Here is a 24,195-nt window from a genome sequence, read left to right on the forward strand (position 1 = left end):
ACGATATATTTCTAAGATTCCGTAATCGAACAACGTTGAAAATTTTCTTCATATCTCTATCCGTTTGCGAGATACAGCATTCAAAATTACATGTAAAGTAAGCCCGTAAAATTCAGTGTGAGGTGAAAAGGTAGACTATCGAGTCCTATCTTGTGGTACTGAAGTACATGGAAATTAATTTGCACTCAAAATCCTATCTGAGGTTTAACATTAGTTTTACACTATTTCAGTTTCACATAAGTAAACTATCCAAATGTTACTGACCAATACATTTGTTTCATATGAGTCAATGCTGCAGCAGGGAAAAGAAGGGAACTAGCTCGAAATTATCCTATTAGAGCACAAAAAATGTGAATATGTTCCTCTATATTTAAAAGATTCTGACTGAATAGTGGGGCACGAGCTGCCTCATTCAACCTTCCTCAGTATCTTTAAAACATGCCAAAAATTTTAGCATGCGTGGTAGAGAGATAGCATGCGATGCGAGGTAGAGAGAGAGCGAGCGAGCGAGAGAGAGAGAGAGAGAGAGAGAGAGAGAGAGAGAGAGAGTAGCACCGGAAAAAAGATGGACGAGTTGTAAATACAGGGAGATAGTAGAGAATAGTAGAGAATGGTTGTGTTATAGAAAGTTCGAGGGAGGCAACGGCAATGTGACAGAAAGAAAGAAACACAGTGGAATATAGTTGACAGTGACAGAACAGTGCTGGGAAAAGACTGAAGGAGACAGTGCTTGGGGGGAGGGGGGGGGGGGGGGGGTCGGCAGCTGTAGAGAGAAAGTGGAAGTGACAGTAGGAAGGAAGGGTTAAGACACTAGCAGTAAGAGAGGGCAGGAGGGGGACACTGACAGTGAAAGAGTAAGCAGAGACTGTAGTAGTACGATATAACGAAGGGGACTGTGGCTGTGACACAGGAGGCAATGAGAGAGAGACACAAGGAGGTAATGACGATGAGCTGGGCTAAATGAGTGAGTGAGGGTAACAGCGAGAGGATATCTATGGGCAACTTACAGCAATGGACTAGTGGGTGTGCTTGAGTTACAGCTAGGAGAGCTTTTGGGAGTTTGAGCTGAATTGCATGTTAAAAAAAAGCGCGAATATATTCGCATGTCAAATTTTTTTGGAAAACTTTGAAATGTGCTGAGGAAGGTAGAAAGAGCAGCTGGTATTTTAAACAACGAGGAACGTATTTAATTTTTTGTGCTCCGATAGCAGCATTTTTTCAGCTGGTTGTGATGGACATAGACTCATGATACGTACCAATTCATTTATTCGCAGTAGGGTCAGTAACAAATGAATAGTAACGTACTGAGATTATGCAGGCGTTATGTTCCACTTTTCCAACACGCGTTCGAACAGATGCGTCGTGTCTGCTGTCTGAGGGCGGGTTGAGGACGTGCTGCCACTGGAGTGCCTTGCATATTCACGACCATCCGCGCTGCTCTACCGGGAGACGTGTTGCACGGAGGTTGTCACCAGGTAACGCTGCGGCAGGCAGATCACGTCGATGTACAAGCAAGCCAACAAACAAACACAGCACATGAACAACGACGAGCAGTGTTTCCTGCACAGATGCAGAGCATCGTAGTGTAAAAGTCAAAGACACTTATCATCCGTGTATAATACTATTCTGCCAGTAGCTTTCCTTGTTATTCCTGGGACCGTTCATGGTTCAATGTTTTTACCTTGTAGTGTAAACAAAATATGTGTAGGTTCCGATATCCAGACGTTGGTACGAACTTTTCACGTCCCAAAACCGATGCGAGAAAACTATAGAGCACACTGAATATGACATACTAATTCATTCCATGTTCACTAAATTTTAGCAACGTCATTAGCAAGTTAAGAAAAGCTTTACAGTCCTTCTTTTTCAGAGGTAGTCGCATATTTCACTTTTCGCATGCAACAATGAGGTGCTCAAGAGATTAATTTTCTGGAATGTTTTATTTCATTTAAGCCAATTTTAGAGACAAGTGAACCACTTTTTGAAAAATATTGTTAACTTCTAAACTTATATCATTTTGCTACGTATATCATTGCCTGTTATGTGTTATCATACTTTGTATGCCATACCTTCAAGCGGTGGCGATAAAACTTGAGAGCTGTTTAGACTAAAGGAAGTGAAAAATCTGGAGGCTAAAAATAAAATTCACAAACTGCAGTAACTGATGAGTGAGCAAATCTGTATATCAATTTGATGTGTGATGCGAAGGCGGCTGAGAGACAGCAAATACTGTAGGTGATACATGGGTGTAGAGGAATTTTTCCCTGATCTTTTCCAATCGATGCCTATATATACTACAAAGATACTTATCATCGCCAGGCTGGCTGTTTCTGTTAAAACAATATGATAGTACAGAAACCTTCGTTCTTTCACGTGCAGACAGCAAGCAGCAAGATGACACTGGTCATTAGGATGTGCTAGTCCCTGGCAACTTAGCATCACCAGGAGAGCTCCAGAGGTCAGTTAGGCAGGACTTAAGTAGTAGATCCATTTTGATCCGTCGACTGTTTTCTCTGGTAACAAAGGTTTGAAACAGCACCCAAAACGAGTACGGTGTCTCTGCTTTTTGGACTATCACGAACAAGTTAACACGCGTTTCTGCGACAGGTACAGACAGCATCCAAGCTGTATGAGACAACAGTTTAGGCGACACTAAGTGCTGAGACCTCAAAACTACGAGTATTTAGTTGGCTACTCGTTTCAATGAGGAAATCATATAATCATCTTGTTGTTCACTCTGTGTTACAAAATAATTAATAAATATAATGATGGTAGGTCAAAAGAACCATCGCAACTGACCCTGGAAACGTCCATGCTACCATTCAGGTAACGCTAAACGTTCTGTTGCCACCATAGCATCATTTCACACATCTCTCTCACTATCCTTCATTTTCTAGAGTATTTCAGTGTTCACTGTGTGTGATTCTCTCCTGTGAACAAAGCAGTGACGGCCAGTCCCATACTCTACAATCGATGAACTTTTAAAGCACGCTTTGCCATTCATTTCAGTACTATCACGTTAACTGAATAAATTAACTTTTTGTATTTGAGGCTTTTATTCCATATGTCTTTTTATTTTAGTTTATCTACGACTATCATTTACGTATCTTTGTAATCTTCCCACCGGTCCATTATTTCTGTCAGTAGCTTGATCACGATTGCATCGATTAGGAGAGAAGTTTAATTATGTTAGCAAGTATGAGGGGATTCTGAGGCCGGGCATACGGTCAGGATGAGAATCTGTGGGGCAGGTGTCCATTATACCGAGAGAATGAAGAGTCAGGGGAGGGTTTAACACTTTTCTCAACAGCATTCGTTAACATGTACTGTTGCATCTTGTCTAATTTTGAAGCTCAGCTAACTAACACACTTCTCCCCTCTACTCTTAATTTCCGAGTTTGAGTTTTTATAATCATAATTTGAGCTTTCTTCTAGTACGTGTACCAAATCAAAAGCCGTCTTGCCTACTTTGAGTCAGAGGGACTGTCATCCGATAGCCGTGTTGCTGGAACATACCTTCTTGAACCTATCTTCACTATTTGTTCGACATTCGAGCTAAACCCTAAGTTTATAATTTCTCAATACGCTCTTAGCTGTCTCAATATTCCATATTCTGTTAGACAGACATTACTGGAATGCATATGTCACATGTTATTCGTCCGGGTCTATAATACATTTAATAACTTCTCAGGTCCTCAATCACTATAGATAAAGGTCAACCTCCTCGGCGAATTTTCATTTGGTTCATTCTTAATTTATCATTATTAACTCATTTATAATTATTAACTCGTCCTAAGTAAAGTTGTATTCCACATCAGTTCCTAGTACACACTACAGGGCGTTGTTAACTGAGTCCTGAACATTTGGCTAATCATAGCGTAACCCGTGTCACCTTTCTGCGTCTATATGTCATTTCTGATATAACATATTCTATTATAATTTTTAATAGGGATTTTCGTGAACCAGAATGAATTCTACAACCCTGAATGCCACTCGTTCGTCATGCCAGCTTAGATCCTAAAATATTTGTGTCTTCTTTTCCGTCTTACCACAGAGTTCAAATTTCTTAAGAATTCGTAAGTTTCCTTCTGTATTCGTTATAACATTCACAGCACTGTTGTATTAGCGACACTGGCAAGTACAATGGAGAACACATTATAGAACCCCGTTTCTGGGATCTGTATACTTAATAAATCCTGTCTACGTAACCATTTCCTCTTTTAGAGCTCTCATACGCTCCTGGAGAAGAATACTCCCCCATAATATGTACACTGAAGTAGAAAGGGAAGATCTGTGCAATGAAGGAACAAGAAATCACTGCTGGGTGCAATTAACCTCTTGTCAGCAGTGAGGAAACAGAGAACCGTAACTCAAAATACATATCAGTCCTTTGCGGTGCTACATAGCTAACTGTCATAGTTTCAAGTGATTTGCCTGTATAACTTATTCGATGAGCCGACAGACGGCAGATTGGGGATGCCCTACGTCACCCCAGAAGATGAGACGTCGTTGGGTGCAGGTGGGAAAAACCTGGCCGCTGAGACTCATTTGAGCTGTTCGAAGCCGAGTAAATGGCTGCTCTCGAACAGAATACAAAAATGGTGTAGCTGGTTTTTATATTGTTCACATTAGTTGCGATTATAAACTACGGTTAAGTATTTTGGTACAGTACGTAAATGACGCATTAAATGGTTGGATTACCAGTAGTACTGGTAGCATTGCTAGGGAAGGGAACATAAATGATGTGTGAGAGAGCAGCTGGGAACCAACGACTTCTCTTCGTTTTCTGTTTGGTTGTTTGTTTTGCAAAGAATTAGAACCACACATTGTTCAGTGTTAGTCCACTGTGTGTTTTATGTCCTTACAAATTATAAATTACTCTTTATAAGGAATAAAAATTAGCTGCTCGCGTAACTTCTGCGTTTTTCTATAACCTAGAAATTATTTCAGATGCAAATACAGTTTACATGTACAAATAAAAACAGTTGTATGATTATTGTTGTCACTGCTGTTATTACCGATAATAACAATATTTATCTAGCAATAACAGAAAAACAGGTTTCATGTGAGCTCTACGAAGTACTGAAGCGATGTTTGATATGTTTTTGTTTTGTTTACCTTTTATTTGAGGAAATAGCGATTTTAAGCGCTATATGATGAATCTTTCTTTTATTTTTGGTTACGACATTCCTCTGTTTCAAATTACAAATCAGCAATTTTCTAATAAAACCTCAATTAAACACAGAAATTTCAATTTTCCTATGAATTTTTTAAGTAACACAAGAGGATAATTAAGAAAAACAAATATATATTTATATATATGTCCTCACTCAGTTTCTAGATAGTTTACCACTTCCGGTTTCTAGAGGAATCGAGTAAGACACTGACAGCATACACAAAGAAGGCGGTCGAAATGATGTAACGCCCAATAGGTATGCAACACGTCTAACATATAGGTAATGCGGTTATGATGCGGTTATGATGTTAGGAGGCCACAGCTACTAGGAAAACTATTGTAACCTATGCTTACTTACCATAGTCTATAGCAGCCTACAGTAGTTTCAAATTGTAGTTGTGTCCTTTAAGGAAGGAATAAAGATATTAAACAGGCAAAAACGGCAAATTAAAGGTAAGGTTGAGTTGCTACTGCTGGTTATAAGTGCACTTTAATCCTACCAGCTCTCCGAGTGCTAGAGTTAATTAAAAACGTATCTCATTAATTAACTTTGGTATCAAAATTGATACCAGACTTATCAACACATTCAGATGAGAACTATGTATAAATATATTCACTTGCATTACTAATATGTTTGCTTAGCTGGCGGGAGACCATCACTAGTTGCAATATCTGATTACTTTCGGGAAGCTGCATAATTAACAGAATGTTACTCACAGCAGCATGCACTAGATTTAAGATATACATATTGGGACAATTGTAAATAAAATGTAAATGTCGCTGCTTTTACGTAAATAGAGATCAACATTAGATGATGCGTATTATTAATGTGAGTGATTATGCCGTAACCATAACGGCTACATGATTTCTGAGTTCATAATTGAAAAGAGGGAATTACTGCTATACTGCAGCGCCTGTGTTGTTAAAAAGAACGATGCACTGTTCCTTTGGACATGATGAAGGGATGAATAGATATGGAAGCCTGGGTCTGGCCGTAGGTCATGCACGGATAGCCAAAGTGTTTAAGACGACTGTTCGCCTAAAACGGGAAATCCGATTTCGAGTCCTGGGCCAGCACGAATTCTCATTGTCATCACTCTCTTATAGCGCTGTTGGTTGTTCATAGTTGCATCTGCGAATACATTTCACGCACAGGGATTATTCCTATATAGAAGAGGCCCTACGTATTGTCTCGTAAAATTAAGGCGTGTTTTCACTGCTAAAAACTCATACTTCATGAAAGTGCTAGAAATCGCGATAGCTTAAATGATATTTCAGTCAGACATGTAGTGTATAATTTCAGTTTGTTCAGAAATTAAATTTGTGTGTGAAGGTACATTTATTGTAAAAATATCGTGTGTTATTCTAAACAAATTAGTTTTTCGAGTCTGGTGAATCTAGACAGCTGAAGACCAATGGGGAGAGGGTGGCGAGGAGGAGGGAGGGGGGAAGAGGATCGTGTATATGTGCCCGTACATCAACCGGCAGGTACACGAATGTTATTGACACGTGTTGTTGTTTATGTGGCTATCTACTCTCATAATACTTGTAAAAAGGTGGACAGTACAAATGAAAAGAGAGTCGTTTAATACCGTGCAAACCACACACAGTAAACAAAAAGCTGTGTACTGTACGGGACCCGTTTCGGCTGTGTCGGTCAGCACGGCAGTTCAGCCTTGTTCACAAAGTATTTGCAGGAAAAATTGCGAAATTCATACTTGAGCTATCGAGAGCACTTGTTGTTTGACGCATGTTACATCATCTTTCGAAGGGCCTTTCCACTGAAATCGATGCTAGGCTTTATACCCAAGTCGTTGTGACTTAGAATAATTAGTCGGCGATTGAGTAACTTCGACGGGGCTTCCTAGAATTTAACTTGGTGACTCATTTAAGACCGACTGGTCCTACAGTTCGCCACACTCTGCACATACGCCTTATTATAGAAAACAATTAATTGAACTTTATATCATGTGCGTCGACTACTGCAGTTCTAAGTCAGCGCTATAATGATTTAGGAATATTTACGGGTGTTTCCGATGAACAATATTTTCAAGCAACGGAATGCGACGATGGTCAGAAGCCCCTTTGATACAAATGAGCGTTAAACCTCGAATACTTATCCGTGCATTGCTTTCCATTGCCGGAGTAAGGTCGTCGACATTAACAAATGTTTTTTATTTTAAAACTCCAGGTATGAGCAAGAATCTTCCAAGTTTACAAAATAAGGTCCGTCTCTCTGACGTACACAGCATTTTGTTTGCTGTGTGTGTTCAAATGGCTGTGAGCACTATGGGACTTAACATCTGAGGTCATCAGTCCCCTAGAACTTAGAAATACTTAAACCTAACTAACCTAAGGACATCACACACATCCATGCCCGAGGCAAGATTCGAACCTGCGACCGTAGAGGTTGCGCGGTTCCAGACTGAAGCGCCTAGAACCGCTCGGCCACAAGGGCGGCTACTGTGTGTGGTTAGCACGGAATTAAATGACTTTGTTTCCATTTGTACTGTTAACCTTTTTACAAGTATTATGGGAGTAGATACATACATAAACAACATCATTTGTGAATAACATTCGTATACTTGCCGATTGATGTACGAGCGCCTCTACACGCTCCAGGAACATTATTGTGACCACCTATCAGAAGCCTGAATAACCACTTCTTGCAGCGTGGACGTACATGAAGGGAGTCAGTCAGATTCTGGAAGGTACCGACGGCCATTTCTTCGATGGAACATATAGCGTGATTCATCTGGAAAGGGCACCTTTCTCCTTTCAGTGGACGTCCAGTTGGGGTATTGGCGTGCAAATTCCAGCCTTCGTCGCCAGTGAACAGCAGTCAGCATGGGTGCATGAACCAAGCGCCTCCTGCAGAGGGCTATAAGCATTACAGCTCGCTAAACGATCGTTGAGGAGACATCGTTGGTAGCCTCTTGCTTCATCTGAGGGGGCGGGGGGGGGGGGGGTGTCAGTGCTCAACAGTTGCCGTTACACGTCTTCGCAGCCGTCGTTCCGTCGTGTCGCTTGTCGCCCCTAGTTGTCTTTTGATACCGCTATTTTTCCATACACTGTATTCACAAACAGTTTACACATTTAGCTGTCCCGGAAGTGCTTTCACCCTTGGCCCGAAAGCCAATGTTGATGCCCCTTTAGACGCCATATAAATCGGCCGTTTCCACATCAGGACAACGAATCCACTGTTTTCCGCCTCCCCTGGACACGTTTTATACACCCTCCTTCTGTGAGTGGCTATTCCACGTCGACGTCGAGCATGGGCGGTGGTCACGTTAATGTGACTGTGAGTGATCCGTGTACTGTCATTGCCACCTGTACCACTGCTCCCCAATGAACAATTTCAGTGCAGGTAGTGTGTCAGGCCAACAATAGAGACTCTTTCGGCTCGCCAACGAAATTGCTCAACTTATTACAGAGATACCACTTTAAGCATTCAGTAGTATTCATTCCGTATTGCCAGACCTGATTCCAGTGTAATAGTGCTCTGTTACCTCATATAATGCCGGAGATAAACAGCTTCAAGGATCCTGTAATTCGCGTAAGGCAAGATGAAAAATTGTTTTGTTAATGCTTTACTGTGAAGATCATGGCAGATTTTTTTCCTCCCGTGTATAGACATGTTAGTGCCGGCCACTGTGGCCGAGCGGTTCTATGGGCTTCAGTCTGGAACAGCGCTGCTGCCACGGTCGCAGGTTCGAATCATGCCTCGGGCATGGATGTGTGTGATGTTCTTAGGTTAGTAAGGTTTAAGTAGTTCTAAGTTCTAGGGGACTGATGACCACAGATGTTCAGTCCCACAGTGCTCAGAGCCTTAAAAAAAAAAAAAAAAAAAAAAAAAAAAAAAAAACATGTTAGATGAGGAATTAATAAGCTCCAATAAGAGAAATGAATTAGCTGCAACAGTAGCTTCCGACACAGTATACATGCAGGCCTCTTCAGTCCTTCTTGTGTTTATTACCTTTGGTGGACATTTCAGTATGACTGTTCCGTATGAAACTACATGATCACTTAATTATCATGATTATTAATTTATTGTTTGCCACAGTTGCAGCTCGGAGATCGAATACAAAGTCAACCTATAGTTAAAGTTCGCGATCCGATGGCTTTCCGGTTTGCTCGCGGTGCGCTGTAATGCACAAATTAGGCGTTAAACACATCATATGGAATTGTTAATGCCGTCTGCGGCGTGCACTGCGCCGGCTGCCCCGGAACAAAGCGCCATTTAACTGGCGGAAGCTCATTAAATGACTGTTTGCGGTCGCAGCTGTTCACTCCCTCGTGTACCGCGGACATTTCAAACACTGTAACAGGATGAGCATCTTGTCTGTTTGTTGGTCCATTCGTTCACATTTCACATGCTACTCTCCGATTACAATTATTGCACAGCAGCGCACTATTCAGCACGTTGTCACGCGGACGTCTGATGCTTTGTTTCTAGCAGTATCAGCACTTTTATTTATTTATTTATTTATTTGTAATTTGGAAGCCTTGTGATTCCAAGCGTGTTAACGTAAAATTCCTCTTAAGTGCAAAGCGGTTCAAAAAGATCGACACAGTTTCATTTGGATATGTCTACTGTATTATAAGTTGGTGTTTAGGTCTGTAAATTACATTTGATTATCCGTGCGTGGAAATTTACAGATTTTCGGTATGAACTCCTCTGGCAGCACGGAGAACATCTATGCCGTAGCTGAATTTACCCCACAATCAGTGACGAATATCTTTCCTCACTGAGCTCACCGCCCCGTTAGCTGGACGGTCACCGGGTAGAATTGCCACGAACGAAAGCCTGGGTTCGATTGCTGGAAGGGGAGGGAGCTTTTCTCCCCTCAGGGACTGGGTGTTGTGCTATCCTCATCACCATTTCATTCCCATTGTCGACGCGCAGGTCGCCCAATGAGGCGTCGCACTCAGTAAGACCTGCACTTGGCGGCCGAACTTCCCGCCTGGGAATTCCCAGCCACTGACGCCATACGCTCATTTCCATTTTTTACGTCATTCAAATCCGTGGGAAGAGGTGGTATGTAAGCTACATCTTTCACGAACTTACACAATAAGACGTCGCATGGGGTGAGATTAGAAGACGTCGGTGGCCAAAAGTGAAGTGCTAGGTCTTCATTCTCCATGCGACCTCTCCGTCTTTGAGGTAGACAGTTATCCAGGAAACGTCGAAGATTCAGATGTCAGTGGGGTAGAGCTCCGCCATGCTGGAAAAGGTAATTTGCTGTATCTTCGTTCATTTGAGGATCAAGCCAGTTTTGCAGCATTTTGAGTTACATTACTCCAGTAACCGTATGGTCGTCAAAAAAGAAATTTCTATAAATTTGTGTCAACGATATGGGGAAAAACACTTTGAGTTTGGGGATTTTGTAGCCCCCTACATGTGGACTTCCCAATTTAGATGAAACGTAGCTTCATCACAAAAATTATAGCAGCAAAAAATAATTCATGTTCTTACATGTTTTGGAGCATAACGTCACAAAACCCTACACGCTTTACCATACCGTTTGCGAACGTGTATCACTTGTAGACGGTATAGTTCTGTACACTAACCGGCGCCTCAATATACGCCACACAGTTGTTGGCGGTAGTCCAAGTTCCCTTCTCGCTCAACAGTTTGATTTTGACCGCCTCGGTAGCTCCCTGGCCAGCGTGGCTGATTGTCAAGCAAAGAGGTCCGGATTCAATTTCCGGCCGGTCCGGAGATTTTCTCCGCTCGGAGAGTGGGTTTTGCGTTGTGGGTATAAATGCTTACGGGCTCTCCATACCGAGGTTATCAACGGCGTTGCGTTGTCCTTAGGTTCGATCGTCATAATTGACGTTCACGTTTGACCTGGCTGAATGGACACGTCCCGAAGGCAATAATATTAACAAAAAAAGATGAACTGATTTCTTCGGCTATGTTCAAAACTCACTTGAATGTGCTCTACTTGCTCCACCGATACAGGCGGTCGACCTAGGCTTTTACTTTTACACAGAGAGCCAGTTTCGTCAAAATTTTTATCCCAACAATCAATGCTCTTCCTCGTTGGGGGTTCAGTATTAAAGTTAACGCCGAAATGCACGCTGCAGACTCGGTTTTACTGAACTCACGAATGCAGTAACTCTTGCGTTGCATAGTAGCCGTCTCGCTTTAAACTTACGCGGTACATGCTATAGGCAGTGCGGTGTTCGAGCACTCTAGCGATGTTACTTGAACCTTTACAACGAACTCTTTCAGATGTACTTGACAGAATTCAAGTAGAACATATAGCGCAGGAAACACAGCCAACTGAAACTGTATCCATCTTTTTGAATCGCCCTGTGTATTGTGCCCTGCCCTTGTTTGCATATGCATGGTTATTTGTCTCTATAAATGCGAATAAGCAATAACAAATAACAACAATGAAACCGAAATCACACGTTGGGTCGTAAGTGAATAAAAGAGAATTACGGAAGGAGCTGAATAACGGACTGAAAGTATGGGTCGTACGTAACATACGAGGTCTGTCCAAAAAATAGCGGAACTTTGTCCACAAAATTTTTCGACGGTTACCTCTTACTTATTGTACATGGTCTCCTTCGCAATACTGTCTTCCACAGTTGATACACCTCTCTCAACACCGTTTCCACTTCCGCAAGGAGTCTTGGTGCGCCTCTTGCTGGACCACGCGACGCTCTGTCAGCAATTCTTTTTTTTAATCTCGCCTATTGTTGCAAATCTTCGTCTTTTCAACGAGATTTCCAATTTTCGAAATAAAAAAGTCCGCAGGTTTCAGGTCTGGAGGGTACGGAGGATGAGGCAAAACAGAGATTTCGTTTTTTGTGCAACAGTCACACACCAACAGGGATGAATGTCCGCTTGTGTTATCGTGATTCAAGAGCCATGAATTATCTCGCCCCGTCTGAGACCGTTTCCTTCTCACATTTTCTCGCAGGGGTCGCAAGACATCCCGATAGTACCATCGGTTAACAGTTTCTCCATGTGGCACGAATTCATGATGATCTAATCCTTCGGTAGTCATCCTGAACGACGGATTATCTTTAACTTTCGTCCGGCCTTTTTTAAACCGTGTAAGTCATCCATAATACCATAGGCTTCTTGCATCGTTCGGTGTATCTCTGTAAAAGCTTTCTTGAGTTTCACGCAAAATTTAATGCAGACGCGTAGCTCATCTTCCATCTCGGAATTCGCAGACTGTGATACCCAATATTCTACTCAACACGGCACTGAATAATAACTAACAGACATACAACAATGAAACTTCCAGCAGTTACACATTAAACAGAAGCGTGTATAGGGATGCCAACCGCATTTCTGTCCGAACACCATTGGCGTGAAATTAAGAATGTTCCGGAAATTTTTGAACAGGCCTCGTACAGGAAACGCTGGTGAGTCCCTGTTCCAGATGCGTCTAAAAAGCTTGTTACATGTTTCGTAAAAATAATTAACTTATTTATGCTGATTGTGAAAAACTATAGTGACAGAACATAACTGTAGCTAGCACATATCGATTGCAGAATACCTGGTCTTAAAACAGTGTTGACATCTACGTACCCGCTACACGGTGTTTCTCCTGAGTCATCAGCTGCATTTTCTCTGGTGTTTCACCAGATATTTGCAGTTTCGTTTTTGCACTGTGTAGCTGAAATCAGTCGAAACAAATAATACTCATCATGTTTTTCATGCGACACGCACTGTTGTCGGAAAGCGTCGGTTTGTTTCCCGTCACAAAAAAGATGACCTGAAATCGGAATTCTACGTACGCATTCGGTAGAGCGGTCTCGTATTAGTCTAGTGCGGTACTTGTTTTATCGATATGTATTAACAGGGACAATAACGCTCCAAGAATAACCAGTACTCCAACCAGCGACAGCACTGCTCTGGCCCGCACTGAGTACTATAGCAGGTATGCGGCATTACTGAGTCGCTGCTGGATATTTTATTCTTAGTGTTTTAACATAGCTGTTCACACACATCGATAAAACGGTCATCGAACTATACTAATATCGGGCGACACTGTCGAATTAGCACGTGAAACTCCTCTTTGTAAATAATTTTGCTTTTAACTGGAAATAAACTGACGATTTTAGTCAACATGGGCGTCTCGTGAAAACCGTGAGACAGTATTTGTTTGAGCTGACTCCAGCTACACGATGCAAAAACGAAATCGAAAATATTTGCTGAAACACTTGAAGAACTGCGACTGGCGGCTCTCAGGACAGACACGCTGTATATCATCTCAATTAATATTGTTTTTCCGTCTTAAACTTACTCCAGTTAAAGAGCATTTTTCAACATGCGCGTTTCGCTTTGATTCATAAAGCATATTCTGTGGTCATTGGTGGAAGGCTTTGGAACGTGTAAATAAGGGGCAAATTCACCAGAAGTTGCTCTGCGAATAAGAACACAACGCGTATGGTGAAGTGATACGATACCGACGGAAAACCAATATTAGTTTGATATCCAACAGCTGCTGTGGAAGACGGCCACACAAACAACATGTGCTGCGTGAATACAGTCCAGTTTAATCAAATAAGAATGAGATCAGTGCACAAGTTTGCGGAAGCTGCCACAACTACTTTGGAGCCAAAAACTGTTACATGTTGCAAATCTGATTTTTGGGTGGCTACTGCAGGGAACGTTACGTATTTGGTATTCTTCTAGAGATCATAAGGTGACAGAAAAGGAAGCAGACCGACCCTGAGGGGCAATCGTGTTTCAGAAGCATATCCTTTTATCAATAGTCGAAGGGTGATTCGTCCAGGCACATCGAACTACTTTTTGTGCCATCCAGACCTATCTGCATATCACACAAAGAGACTTACCAGATTACATTCAGAGTATCCAGAAAGAAGAAAATAAGAATGTGACAAATATTTACTAATATTTATCACAAGAAACTCTAGACGGGATCTCCTAAAAGCAAATACTAAAGGGCTTTCATATATAAAACACTGTCTTCTGCAACGAAATTACATTTTCCAGTTGTGAAGCTCCTCGTACATTTGTAAGTTTGTCCTTTGGTTTTGTATTTAAGAAAATACACCTCTAAATTGCTTCTGTATCGTGAGCTCTAATCATCGAAAAAACAAACAAAATGTTTAATGTATGGCTCAAGTCTTAACTTTCTGCATTCTGTTAGAAACGACATACAATTTTCTTTCTTGTCAACACAAATTTTATTTACCTGTAGTGCCAAGCGGAGAACTAGGAGTCGATTAAAACAATCAGTTACTGTAATACACGTGGTCCTCGTAGTGATCTCACTGACGCGAGAGAGAAAAATCGAATGGAAAATTTTCTTAAAGGATATTATATGCACCGTTAACTGTTGAATTATTTAGTTTACTACTGCAGTTTAGGCCTTTGGTCCTTTTTCAACCGGTGCTGCAAAAGCTAAAAAAACACGACAATGAAACATATAGTGTACAGCGCATATAGAACTATACAGATATTTTATGTGGACAGTAGTACATTAGAAAATTTGCCTGCATCTCGTGGTCGTGCGGTAGCGTTCTCGCTTACCACGCCCGGGTTCCCGGGTTCGATTCCTGGCGGGGTCAGGGTTTTCTCTGCCTCGTGATGGCTGGGTGTTGTGTGATGTCCTTAGGTTAGTTAGGTTTAAGTAGTTCTAAATTCTAGGGGACTGATGACCATAGATGTTAAGTCCGATAGTGCTCAAAGCCATTTGAACCATTTGGAACCATTAGAAAATTTGTGAAAATAATACATGACTTACATTTTGCTTCAGCAGATATCAGAATTTAAAATGCTCAGACTTGTATACGTGTCATCGTCGTACAGTGGAGCGGCTTACCTGAACTCACAAAAATGTATCCCACTCATTTTGATGCCATTCGTTATGCGCTACACAGGGTGAACATTAATAAAAACGATTACCTGCAGGGACGTATTCCTGATTGGAAATAGAGGAAAACAGGTCCTATGAAAACATGTCCGCAAATGCATCGTTGCTAAGCTAGAAGGCACTGACGAACGAAAGTTCATCTGACCATGTTCATTGTGTGTTGCAACTAGGTGATTGACGAAGTGTACTGTTAGCAGAAGAATGGTACGGTATTCACATCTGGCACAAGCCGACATGGTATTTGTTTACGGCCAAGCAGATGAAAACTGTCGAGAGGCGGAATCCGGTCCTCCATATTTGGTGTACGCACAGTCGGACCCTCCTTGGAAGTTCGTCTGTCTGGATGAACTCATGATCACACAAAAGCCAAAAATGGCTTGAGATGTTTTTTGATGTCGTTTGTGTTTGTGAGGATACTTGTTTTGGCATTGCTGTGCCATTTCTCCACCGTTTCCATCTGCTTGGCCGTACACAAACACCATCTCTGCTTGTTACGACATGAATAAGGGACCATTCTGCTGCTTACAGCACGGTGCGTCAATCACACAGCGTGCGAGATATGAGGAGTATATGGCACGTGATTAACGTTCATCTTGTATATACACAAAATTCTCCTACTTGAACGAAACATTGAAACATTTACCTTTACAAGCTACGTGCTAATACCAGCAATCCAACGCAGCTGATTGAACTACAATATATAACACGATCACACCAGCGAACGGTATGAACCTGCGTTATAAACACCTGTATGAAGGATAGAACACTGAGGAACAAGTTTAACGTGGTACCTCTTTACTTGAAGGCAGGTGAGGGCCTCGTATTTATCCTGTTATCCCCGTATACATTAGCTAAGACTGGGTGTCGATGTGGAAGACGTAGGGAATTCAGTACCAGAATATGAGACTTGGAGGACTAGATTAAATAAGGCGGAAGGCATACATAACATTCCTTCCGAATTTCTAGAGTAATTGGGGGAAGTGCCAACCAAACGGCTATTCAGCTTGGTGTGCTGAATCTATGAGACTGGGGACATACCATCAGGCTTTCATCAAAGTATCATCCACACAATCCGTAGCAGCAGATAACTGCGTAAACTATCGCACCATCAGCTTAACAGCTCGTCCATCCAGGATGCCGGCAAGAGTAATACATACAAGAATTGAAAAGAAAATTGAGGACATTGTTGGGTGACGTTCAGTTTGACTTTAGGAAAGGTAACGACTTTAGGGAGCCAGGTCTCCTCCCTGATAATGGAAGCAAGACTTAAGAGAAATCAAGACGCGCTCATGGGATATTTCGACCAAGGAGAAATGTTCGACATGTAAGTTAATGCATAACGTTCGTAATTCTGAGAAAAATAGGAGGAAGCTATAGAGAAATACGGACAATTTACAGGATGTATAAGAACCAAAAGGGAACAGTAGGAACTAAAGATGAAGAAAGTGCTCGAATTTAAAGGGATGTAAGACAGGCATGCAGTCTTCAGTCCCTACTGCACAATGTACAATGCAACGAAAATAAAGAAAATGTTCAAGAGAGGGGTTAAAACCCCGGGTGAGAGCCTATCAACAAAAAGAATTGCCCATGACATTGCTATTCTCGGCGAAAGCGAAGAAGAAATATATGACATATTGAATGGAAAGACAATGGTGTAGTGAGCACAGACTATTGACTCAGACTAAAGCGGATACAGACGAAAGTGATGAGGAGTAGGAGAAATGAGACTAGCGGTAAACGTAACATCAAAATTGAAGGGGAGAAATACTGAGACTTTGGATGCAAAATGACATATGATGGACGAAGCAAAGATTACATGACATGCACATGCAAAGAGAGCATTCATGGCCAAAAGAGGGCTACCAGTATCAAACACTGGCCTTATTTGAGGAAGAAGCACAGCATTGTGTGGACATAAATCATGGATTGTGGGAAAACTGCGAAAAAGAGAATAGAAGCGGCTGACATGTGGCACTGTAGAAGGATACGGAAAATTAGGAACACGGAAGTTCTTCACAGAATTGTCGGAGAAAGGAACATATGAAAAACACTGACAAGAAGAAGGGTCAGTCTGATAGAACATGTGTTTACACATAACAGACACAATGGAATAAACTCCATGGTTTTAGAGGAAACTGTAGAAGGTAAATATTGTGAGGAAAGATAGAGGCTGGAATACATACTACAAATTATTGAAGACGTACGGTGCAAGTGCTATTCTGAGATGAAAAGGGAGCATCAGACAAGAATTCGTGGCGCTCCGCATCAAACCAAATAGAAGGCTGATGACTAAGAAAAATTAGGATCATACACAAAACAAACGTATCGCACAAAGGAAAAAAATCGTCTGGATATCATTCTGTTAATGAATGAAAATTTGCGCCAGAGCAGGATTCGAACTCGGATTTCCCGCTTATCACGAACCATCTCCTTAACAACATCCAGGACCGATCAAAACTTCCATATGTCATGGAGCCCATAACCTTTACGAACAGAAATTTCGTGATGTCTGCATGGAGAAAAACAGATATTTTACCATATTTTTGCCCGCTGAGACATGGATACATTATGTGTGGTTACAGGGTCCTTATTTGTACAGTGTATGTTCACACTGCAGTGTCCTTCCTGATATGCATTCATGGCTGACAAACATTGTAATGGTAAGATACGGACACTATAAACGCAGACATTGTAATTAGTAATTTCACTCCTGAATGAACTTTTAATTCTTATTGGAACGAAGCTGCAGAAAATTATGAAAATCGGAGAAAAAACAATAAACTTCAGTTATGTAAATTTGTAGAGGAACTGGATTATACTCCCATTTAAGGAAAGAATTCTGAACACCATTTGTAATGTAAAGAGATTCATTGGGAGAGTCCTTAGAAAATGTAGTCCACCAACAAAGGAGGAGGCTTACAAAACACTCGTTCGACCTATACTTGAGTATTGCTCATCAGTGTGGGATCCGTACCAGATCTGGTTGACAGAGGAGATAGAGAAGATCCACAGGGTTATTGTGAAGCGTGGTAGCGTTACGGAGACGTTTAGCAAACTCAAGTGGCAGACTCTGCAAGAGAGCCGCTCTGCATCGCGGTGTAGCTTTCTGTCCAGGTTTCGAGAAGGTGCGTTTCGGGATGAGTTATCGAATATATTGCTTCCCCCTACTTATACCCCCCGAGGAGATCACGAATGTAAAATTAGAGAGATTCGAGCACGCACGGAGGCTTTTCGGCAGTCGTTCTTCCTGCGAACTATACGCGACTGGAACAGGAAAGGGAGCTAATGACAGTGGCACGTAAAGTGCCCTCCGCCCCACACCGTTGGTTGGCTTTGCGAAGTATAAATGTAGATGTAGAATACTACGACATCGTTTTCCATGTACATGCTTAAAAGAGGACTAGTGATACAGAATATTAGAGTATTTCTGAAATTTTAGGCAAATAGTCGTTTACCAATTCAAAATAGCAGTATAACTCTAATTTCCAGGCGCATTCTATCGCGAATATACTGATTATAAACATCACAGGCAGCTTCTTTGTTCCGAAACAGACGAATTTTTAATTAACTTTTTTTGTTCTCTACTAAATTTGTTCAAATGAAATATATTACGACTACGTTGCAGAGGAATAATAAACCCGTGTTTTATCTCCGAGGTAATGAACTGTATTTCTGTTTTTTATATATTACTGTGTTTATAGCAACATAGTCGATTTGCTGTCTGTTTTGTAATTCAAGCCACTAATTCAACAGAAAGATTGGTCAGTTAAAGTTAATTGATACCCTCCCTTTATTCTTATGTTTCAGTACGAGTTCAAGGCTAAAGGCGTGAAGAAAAAGAAAGTGACGCTTGAGATATCGGTGGATGGAGTACGTGTGACACTTCGGAAAAAGAAAAAGGTACGTTCAATTATAAGTATTGTAATTAAACAGAAAATAATGAGAAGCGAAGTATACTCATTATGATACTTCAGTACCGGAATCATTGCGGTTGTTCGATTTATAAGAAATACAGCTCGTTTCTCTGGACTGAAATATTTTTTTCTGACATAAACTGAAGGTTTCTCTGTGCATAAGAATATGTGTTCAGCAAAAACGAGTTAGACTTTCGCGTGAATGTGAATGCGCTCTTCTGTGTACCTGTGTGTTTGTGCGGAGCGTAGAGGAGGGGGGGGGGGGGGATTTGTAACAAAAAGATTAAAAGGCTATTGGACATAGGTGTTTAACAGTAGAGTAAATTATTTAATGGTGAACCTGGCCTAAGAAAATGTAAGGAAGGAACAGGCATCTACAGGAAAAAAACTAACGATATCCTATTCGGGACGACAATTATTCTCAGACACATAAATGAACAACGGTAATTTTAGAAGTGTCAACTAGCATAACTTCTCAATCATAAAATACGAAAAACTTTTAAAAATGCTACGACTAGACTGGAACTAAAATTGTGGATAGCAAAGTAAAAGCTGAAATGCTTACCTCCGTTTTTAAATGTTCCTTTTCAAAGAAATCCAGGGCTATTAACCAGTTTAATTGTCATATTACTGAAAAGATGAGTGAAGTAGATATTACTGTCAGTGCCCCTGAGAAACAGCTGAAATCGTTAAAATTGAACAAAACGCCAATGCCCGATGGAATGCCTGTCAGATTCTATATACAGTTTTCAGCTGAATTAGGCCGATGTTAGCTATAATCAGCGTAGATCACTCGCAAAAAAACCATGCCCAGTAGCTGGGAGAAATCACAGGTATCACCAGTCTACACGAGGGGTAACAGAAGTGATCCACAGAACTACCGCCAATATTCTTGATATCCATTTGTTATAGAATCTTAGAACATACTCTGAGCTCACACTTAAAGCGGTTTCTCGAAGAGAATGGCATCCTCCGTGCCAGCTAGCACGAATTCCTAAAACATCACTCATGTGAAACACAACTCACCTTTTTCTCAAAATACACACCGAAAGCCATGGATCAAGGCAGTAAGGTGGATGCAGTATTTCTCCATTTCCGAAAAGGATTTGACTAGTTCCAAATCTTAAGCTTATTATGAAAAGTACTAGCTCATGGGGTTGTCGTTGTTGTTGTTGTGGTCTTCAGTCCGAAAACTGCTTTGATGCAGCTCTCCGTTCTACTCTGTTCCGTGCAAGCATCTTCATCTCCGAGTAACTACTGCAACCTACATGTCCTGTCAACCGGTCCGCATCCACGCACCTTGTCCGCAAGCCACCATATGGTGCGTGGCGGAGGGTAACCTGTACCAGTATTAGTCATTTTCTTTTCTGTTCTACCCGCAAATAGTGAGGGAGAAAAATGCTGTCTATATGCCTCTTTATGGCCCCTAAAGTCTTTAATCTTATATTTATGGTACTTACCCGAAATACACGTTGGCGGCAATAGGATGACCCACAAACGCCAGTTCTCCAAATTTTCTCAATAGTGCTTCTCGAAAGGAACGTCGCCTTCCCTCCAGTGATTTCCAGTGATTTCCATTTGAGTTTCTCAAGCATTTTCGTAATACTTGCGTCTTATTCGAAACTACTGGTAACAAATCTTCCTCTAATCCGACCTGGTGCAGATCCCAAACACTCGATCCCTTCTTTTAGTCAAGGTGTCCCACAAATTTCTTTTCTCCCCATTTCCTCATTAGTTACGCGTTTTATCTATGTAATTGTCAGCATTCTTGCGTAGCATCACATTCAAAAAGCCTCTATTCTCTTCTTATCTAAACTGGTTATCGTCCATGTTTCTCTTTCGTACATGGCTACATTCCAGACAAATACTTTCAGAAGACTTCCTAACACTTGAAGCTATATTCTCTGTTAAAAAATTTCTCTTTTTCACAAAAGCTTTTGATGCCATTGCCATTGAACATTTTACATCCTCTCTACTTCGACCATCAGCAGTTACTTTGCTGCCCAAAAATATCCAAACCCATTTACCACTTTAAGTGTATGTTTCCTAATCAAATTCCCTCAGCACCACGTAATTTAATTCTACTACATTTCATTGTTCTGGTTTTCCTTTTCTTTATGTTCATATTTTGACACTGTCCATTCCGTTCAAGCCCTTTTCTTGTCTCTGACGGAATTACAATGTCATCGACAAACCTAGAAGTTTTTATTTCTTCCCACTGAACTTTAATTCCTTCTCCAAGTACTTCTTTGGTTTGCTTTACTGCTTGATCAATGTGCAGATTGAATAACATCGAAGATATCCTACAACCTTGTCTCACTCCCTTCTCAGCCATTGCTTTGACTCTTATAACTCCCGTCAGGTTTCTGTACAAGTTGTAAATAGCTTTCGGTCCCAGCATTTTACCTCTGATTCCTTCGTTATTTCAAAGAGGGTATTCAAATCAACTTTGTTAAAAGCTTTCTGTAGTTGACAAACGATATAAACGTAGGTTTGCCCTTCCTTAACCTATCTTCTAAGAGAAATCTTAGGGCCAGTGACTGGATGGATTTCCCTTGCTAAGGAGGGAGCAGCAAGTTATTTTGAATGGAGTCTCATCGACAAATGTACATGTAATTCCGGATTCACCCGGCAGAAGTGTGTTAGGTTCCTTGCTATTCATGCTATATATATTAATGAGTTTGCGAAAAATGTTAAGAGCAGCCTAAGGCTTTGCGCAGGTGATGGAGTTATTTATTATTTTATGTACAAATATTCAATGGGACCTTAATAATATTTGGAAGTGGTGCAAAGTTTGGCAACTTGCTTTAAATTATCAGATCTCTAAAACTGTTCACTTCACAAGACGAAAGCTCTTAGTATCTTTTGACTCAAACAATTACGAGTCACAGTAAGAATCTTTAAATTCATATAAGTATCTGGGTGTAACAATCCCTAGGGACATGACGTGGAACGATCACATAGGCTCAGTTGTGAGTGGAGCAAAAGTCAGACTTCGGTTTATCGGTAGATTACTAGCGAAATGCAGTCAGTATACAGAGAGGATTTCTTAAAAGTCGATCTTTCTACACGTCCTACAATGTAGCTGAAATGTGTGGGACCTGTGCCAGATAGCACTCACGGGATATTGGACGTATACAGAGAAGGGCGCGAATGGTCACAGGTTTGTTTGAGTCGCGGCAGTGTCACAGAGATGTTGAAGGAATCGAACTGGCAGGGTCTTGAAGATATACTTAAACTGTCCCGATAAAGCCTGTGTAGAAAGATCAGATCAATTACGGCACACTCAGAGGCATTTAAACTTTCTTACCGCGCTCCATACGTGAATGGAGGTGGAAGAAGCCCTAATAACTAATACAATGGGACGTACCCTCTAACACGCACCTCACAGTGATTTGAGGAATGTGGACGTAGCTATAGATGATATAAATTTCTTTTGTAATCACTTGGTCCAGAGCTGCAGGGTAACGACATCGTATTTCTGAGGCGATACGAAATGGCTGAAAAACAAATGAAAACTTAACGTTACGTTTGTTGATTATTATCAGAACAAAGAAAAACAATGTTGTTCCACCTCAGTATGGCTGTGGTAAGTGATTCCTGCCTGTTGCGAATCAGACATGCAAAGAGCCATCTAAGCTGTCACTCCGAACTAACGTAACTCACTGAAAACCTCTGTCAGAAATGTCCACCTTCTGGTGAGACAGCTTCTTTTATTATGGTTGTTCATGATTATCATTGATACAGTATCAAAAGTTATCGGAAGTATGATTCAGTGGATTAAAACAGAATTAGGGAATCGGCATAAACTTCAGATTTTGTTTGTATGAAAATATAGTTTAAAATATATTGATTTAACCAGGCTGACACGCAAGAGAAAAATTTCTGCGAGATGGGTCGCACACTTTTTGACTGCTAAAGGGAAGCAGAAACACCTGGACTCTGTAACCTTGCTCTAACAACGATTCGGCTGTGAAGGTCAAGGATTCTTATGTTGAATTGTCGTTACTGATGAAACGTAGATCATAGACTTAGAACTCGAGCTAATAACACAGTCAAATGAGTGTAGAGTTTCAGTCTATTCACGCCCAAAAAAATTTCGGTGCTGAAGCAAATGATGACTACTGCATATGCTCACCAAGACTCATGACAGAAAAGTTCCACGTGGAACAAGTGTCACAGCAGGGTATTATTGTAACTTCATACAAAAGTTACGCAGAAAAATGCACAAAACCCGACCTCAGTTGCTCGAGGCTGGGCTATTTATTCTCCACGACAGTGCTCGCCTGCATATCGGCGATGTTGTAACCCAAAAACTGCGCCAATACTTACGGTAAGTTTGCTGCATGCTCCTTACAGCCCGGACATAAGTACACCAGACTTCGCATTGTTCCCAAAGTTAAAAAAGCCTCTGTATGGATGTCGGTATCCTTCTGATGATGCACTTTCTACTACCGTTACTCGAGACATTCGACAAATGAATAGATGCGCTATCCTGGACGGAATAATATATCCTCGGAAACGTTGAGATTCATTTACAGAGTAACAAGAAGATTGCAATGAAGGACTGTAATGAGATACTGAAAAAAATCGTGGAAGACAAAAAAATTAATGTACATTATTTATGAAATGTTACTCTTATGTACGTTGGTAATGGGATTGGAATCAGCCTTTGATTTTAAAAATAACAGAGAAGTCAGTAGAATTATATTACATATGTAATGGTGGATAGGATGCCCCTATTTTTGCTAATATATTTTTCTTTTGTTTTACAGAAAAAGCAGTGGATGGATGAAAATAACGCCTTTCTAATGCACCACCCTATATATAGGTAAGGAATTATTATGTTCTTTGCGAAATTTATTTCCTTATGTGTTCAATATTCTTTCGTATATGTTGCTTCTTATTAGTGTAACGTGCAATGATTGACAAAGCAATTACAAAACTATGAGCTACATGTAAAATTACGAACTCACTCCTGTTCCTTAGAAGTTTTGTCTTACTTCAGCCAACTATATCTAATTTTAAAGTATCTGCATTCTTCCGATCTGGAAAAGCCACGCGAACTGTGAGTCAAACTGTGTGTACTACAGGTACTTAGAAACATAATGAAAATGACACATCGATTACTCTCCTGAGTCGTGCATGGAGAATCTGCTAGAAACGCGATGTTCACGTGACAATGTTTTATTTTTGCAATTCAAGATAATGTTTTATCCGCAAGGACATAATTCCT

At 41.0% G+C, this 24,195-nt stretch overlaps 1 protein-coding gene across 1 annotated transcript in view; it reads left to right on the forward strand.

The window, feature by feature from the left end:
- The window catches only part of LOC126365874 (carboxyl-terminal PDZ ligand of neuronal nitric oxide synthase protein), an 856,744-nt gene that overhangs the window by 554,660 nt on the left and 277,889 nt on the right, over positions 1–24,195 (forward strand). The window contains exons 3-4 of the mRNA XM_050008564.1: positions 18,853–18,945; positions 23,735–23,790. Coding sequence (XP_049864521.1) covers positions 18,853–18,945; positions 23,735–23,790 — 149 coding nt within the window. The remainder of the gene's footprint in view (positions 1–18,852; positions 18,946–23,734; positions 23,791–24,195) is intronic.

Source organism: Schistocerca gregaria, chromosome 4 (assembly GCF_023897955.1).
Source record: "Schistocerca gregaria isolate iqSchGreg1 chromosome 4, iqSchGreg1.2, whole genome shotgun sequence".
Lineage (NCBI taxonomy): Eukaryota > Metazoa > Arthropoda > Insecta > Orthoptera > Acrididae > Schistocerca > Schistocerca gregaria.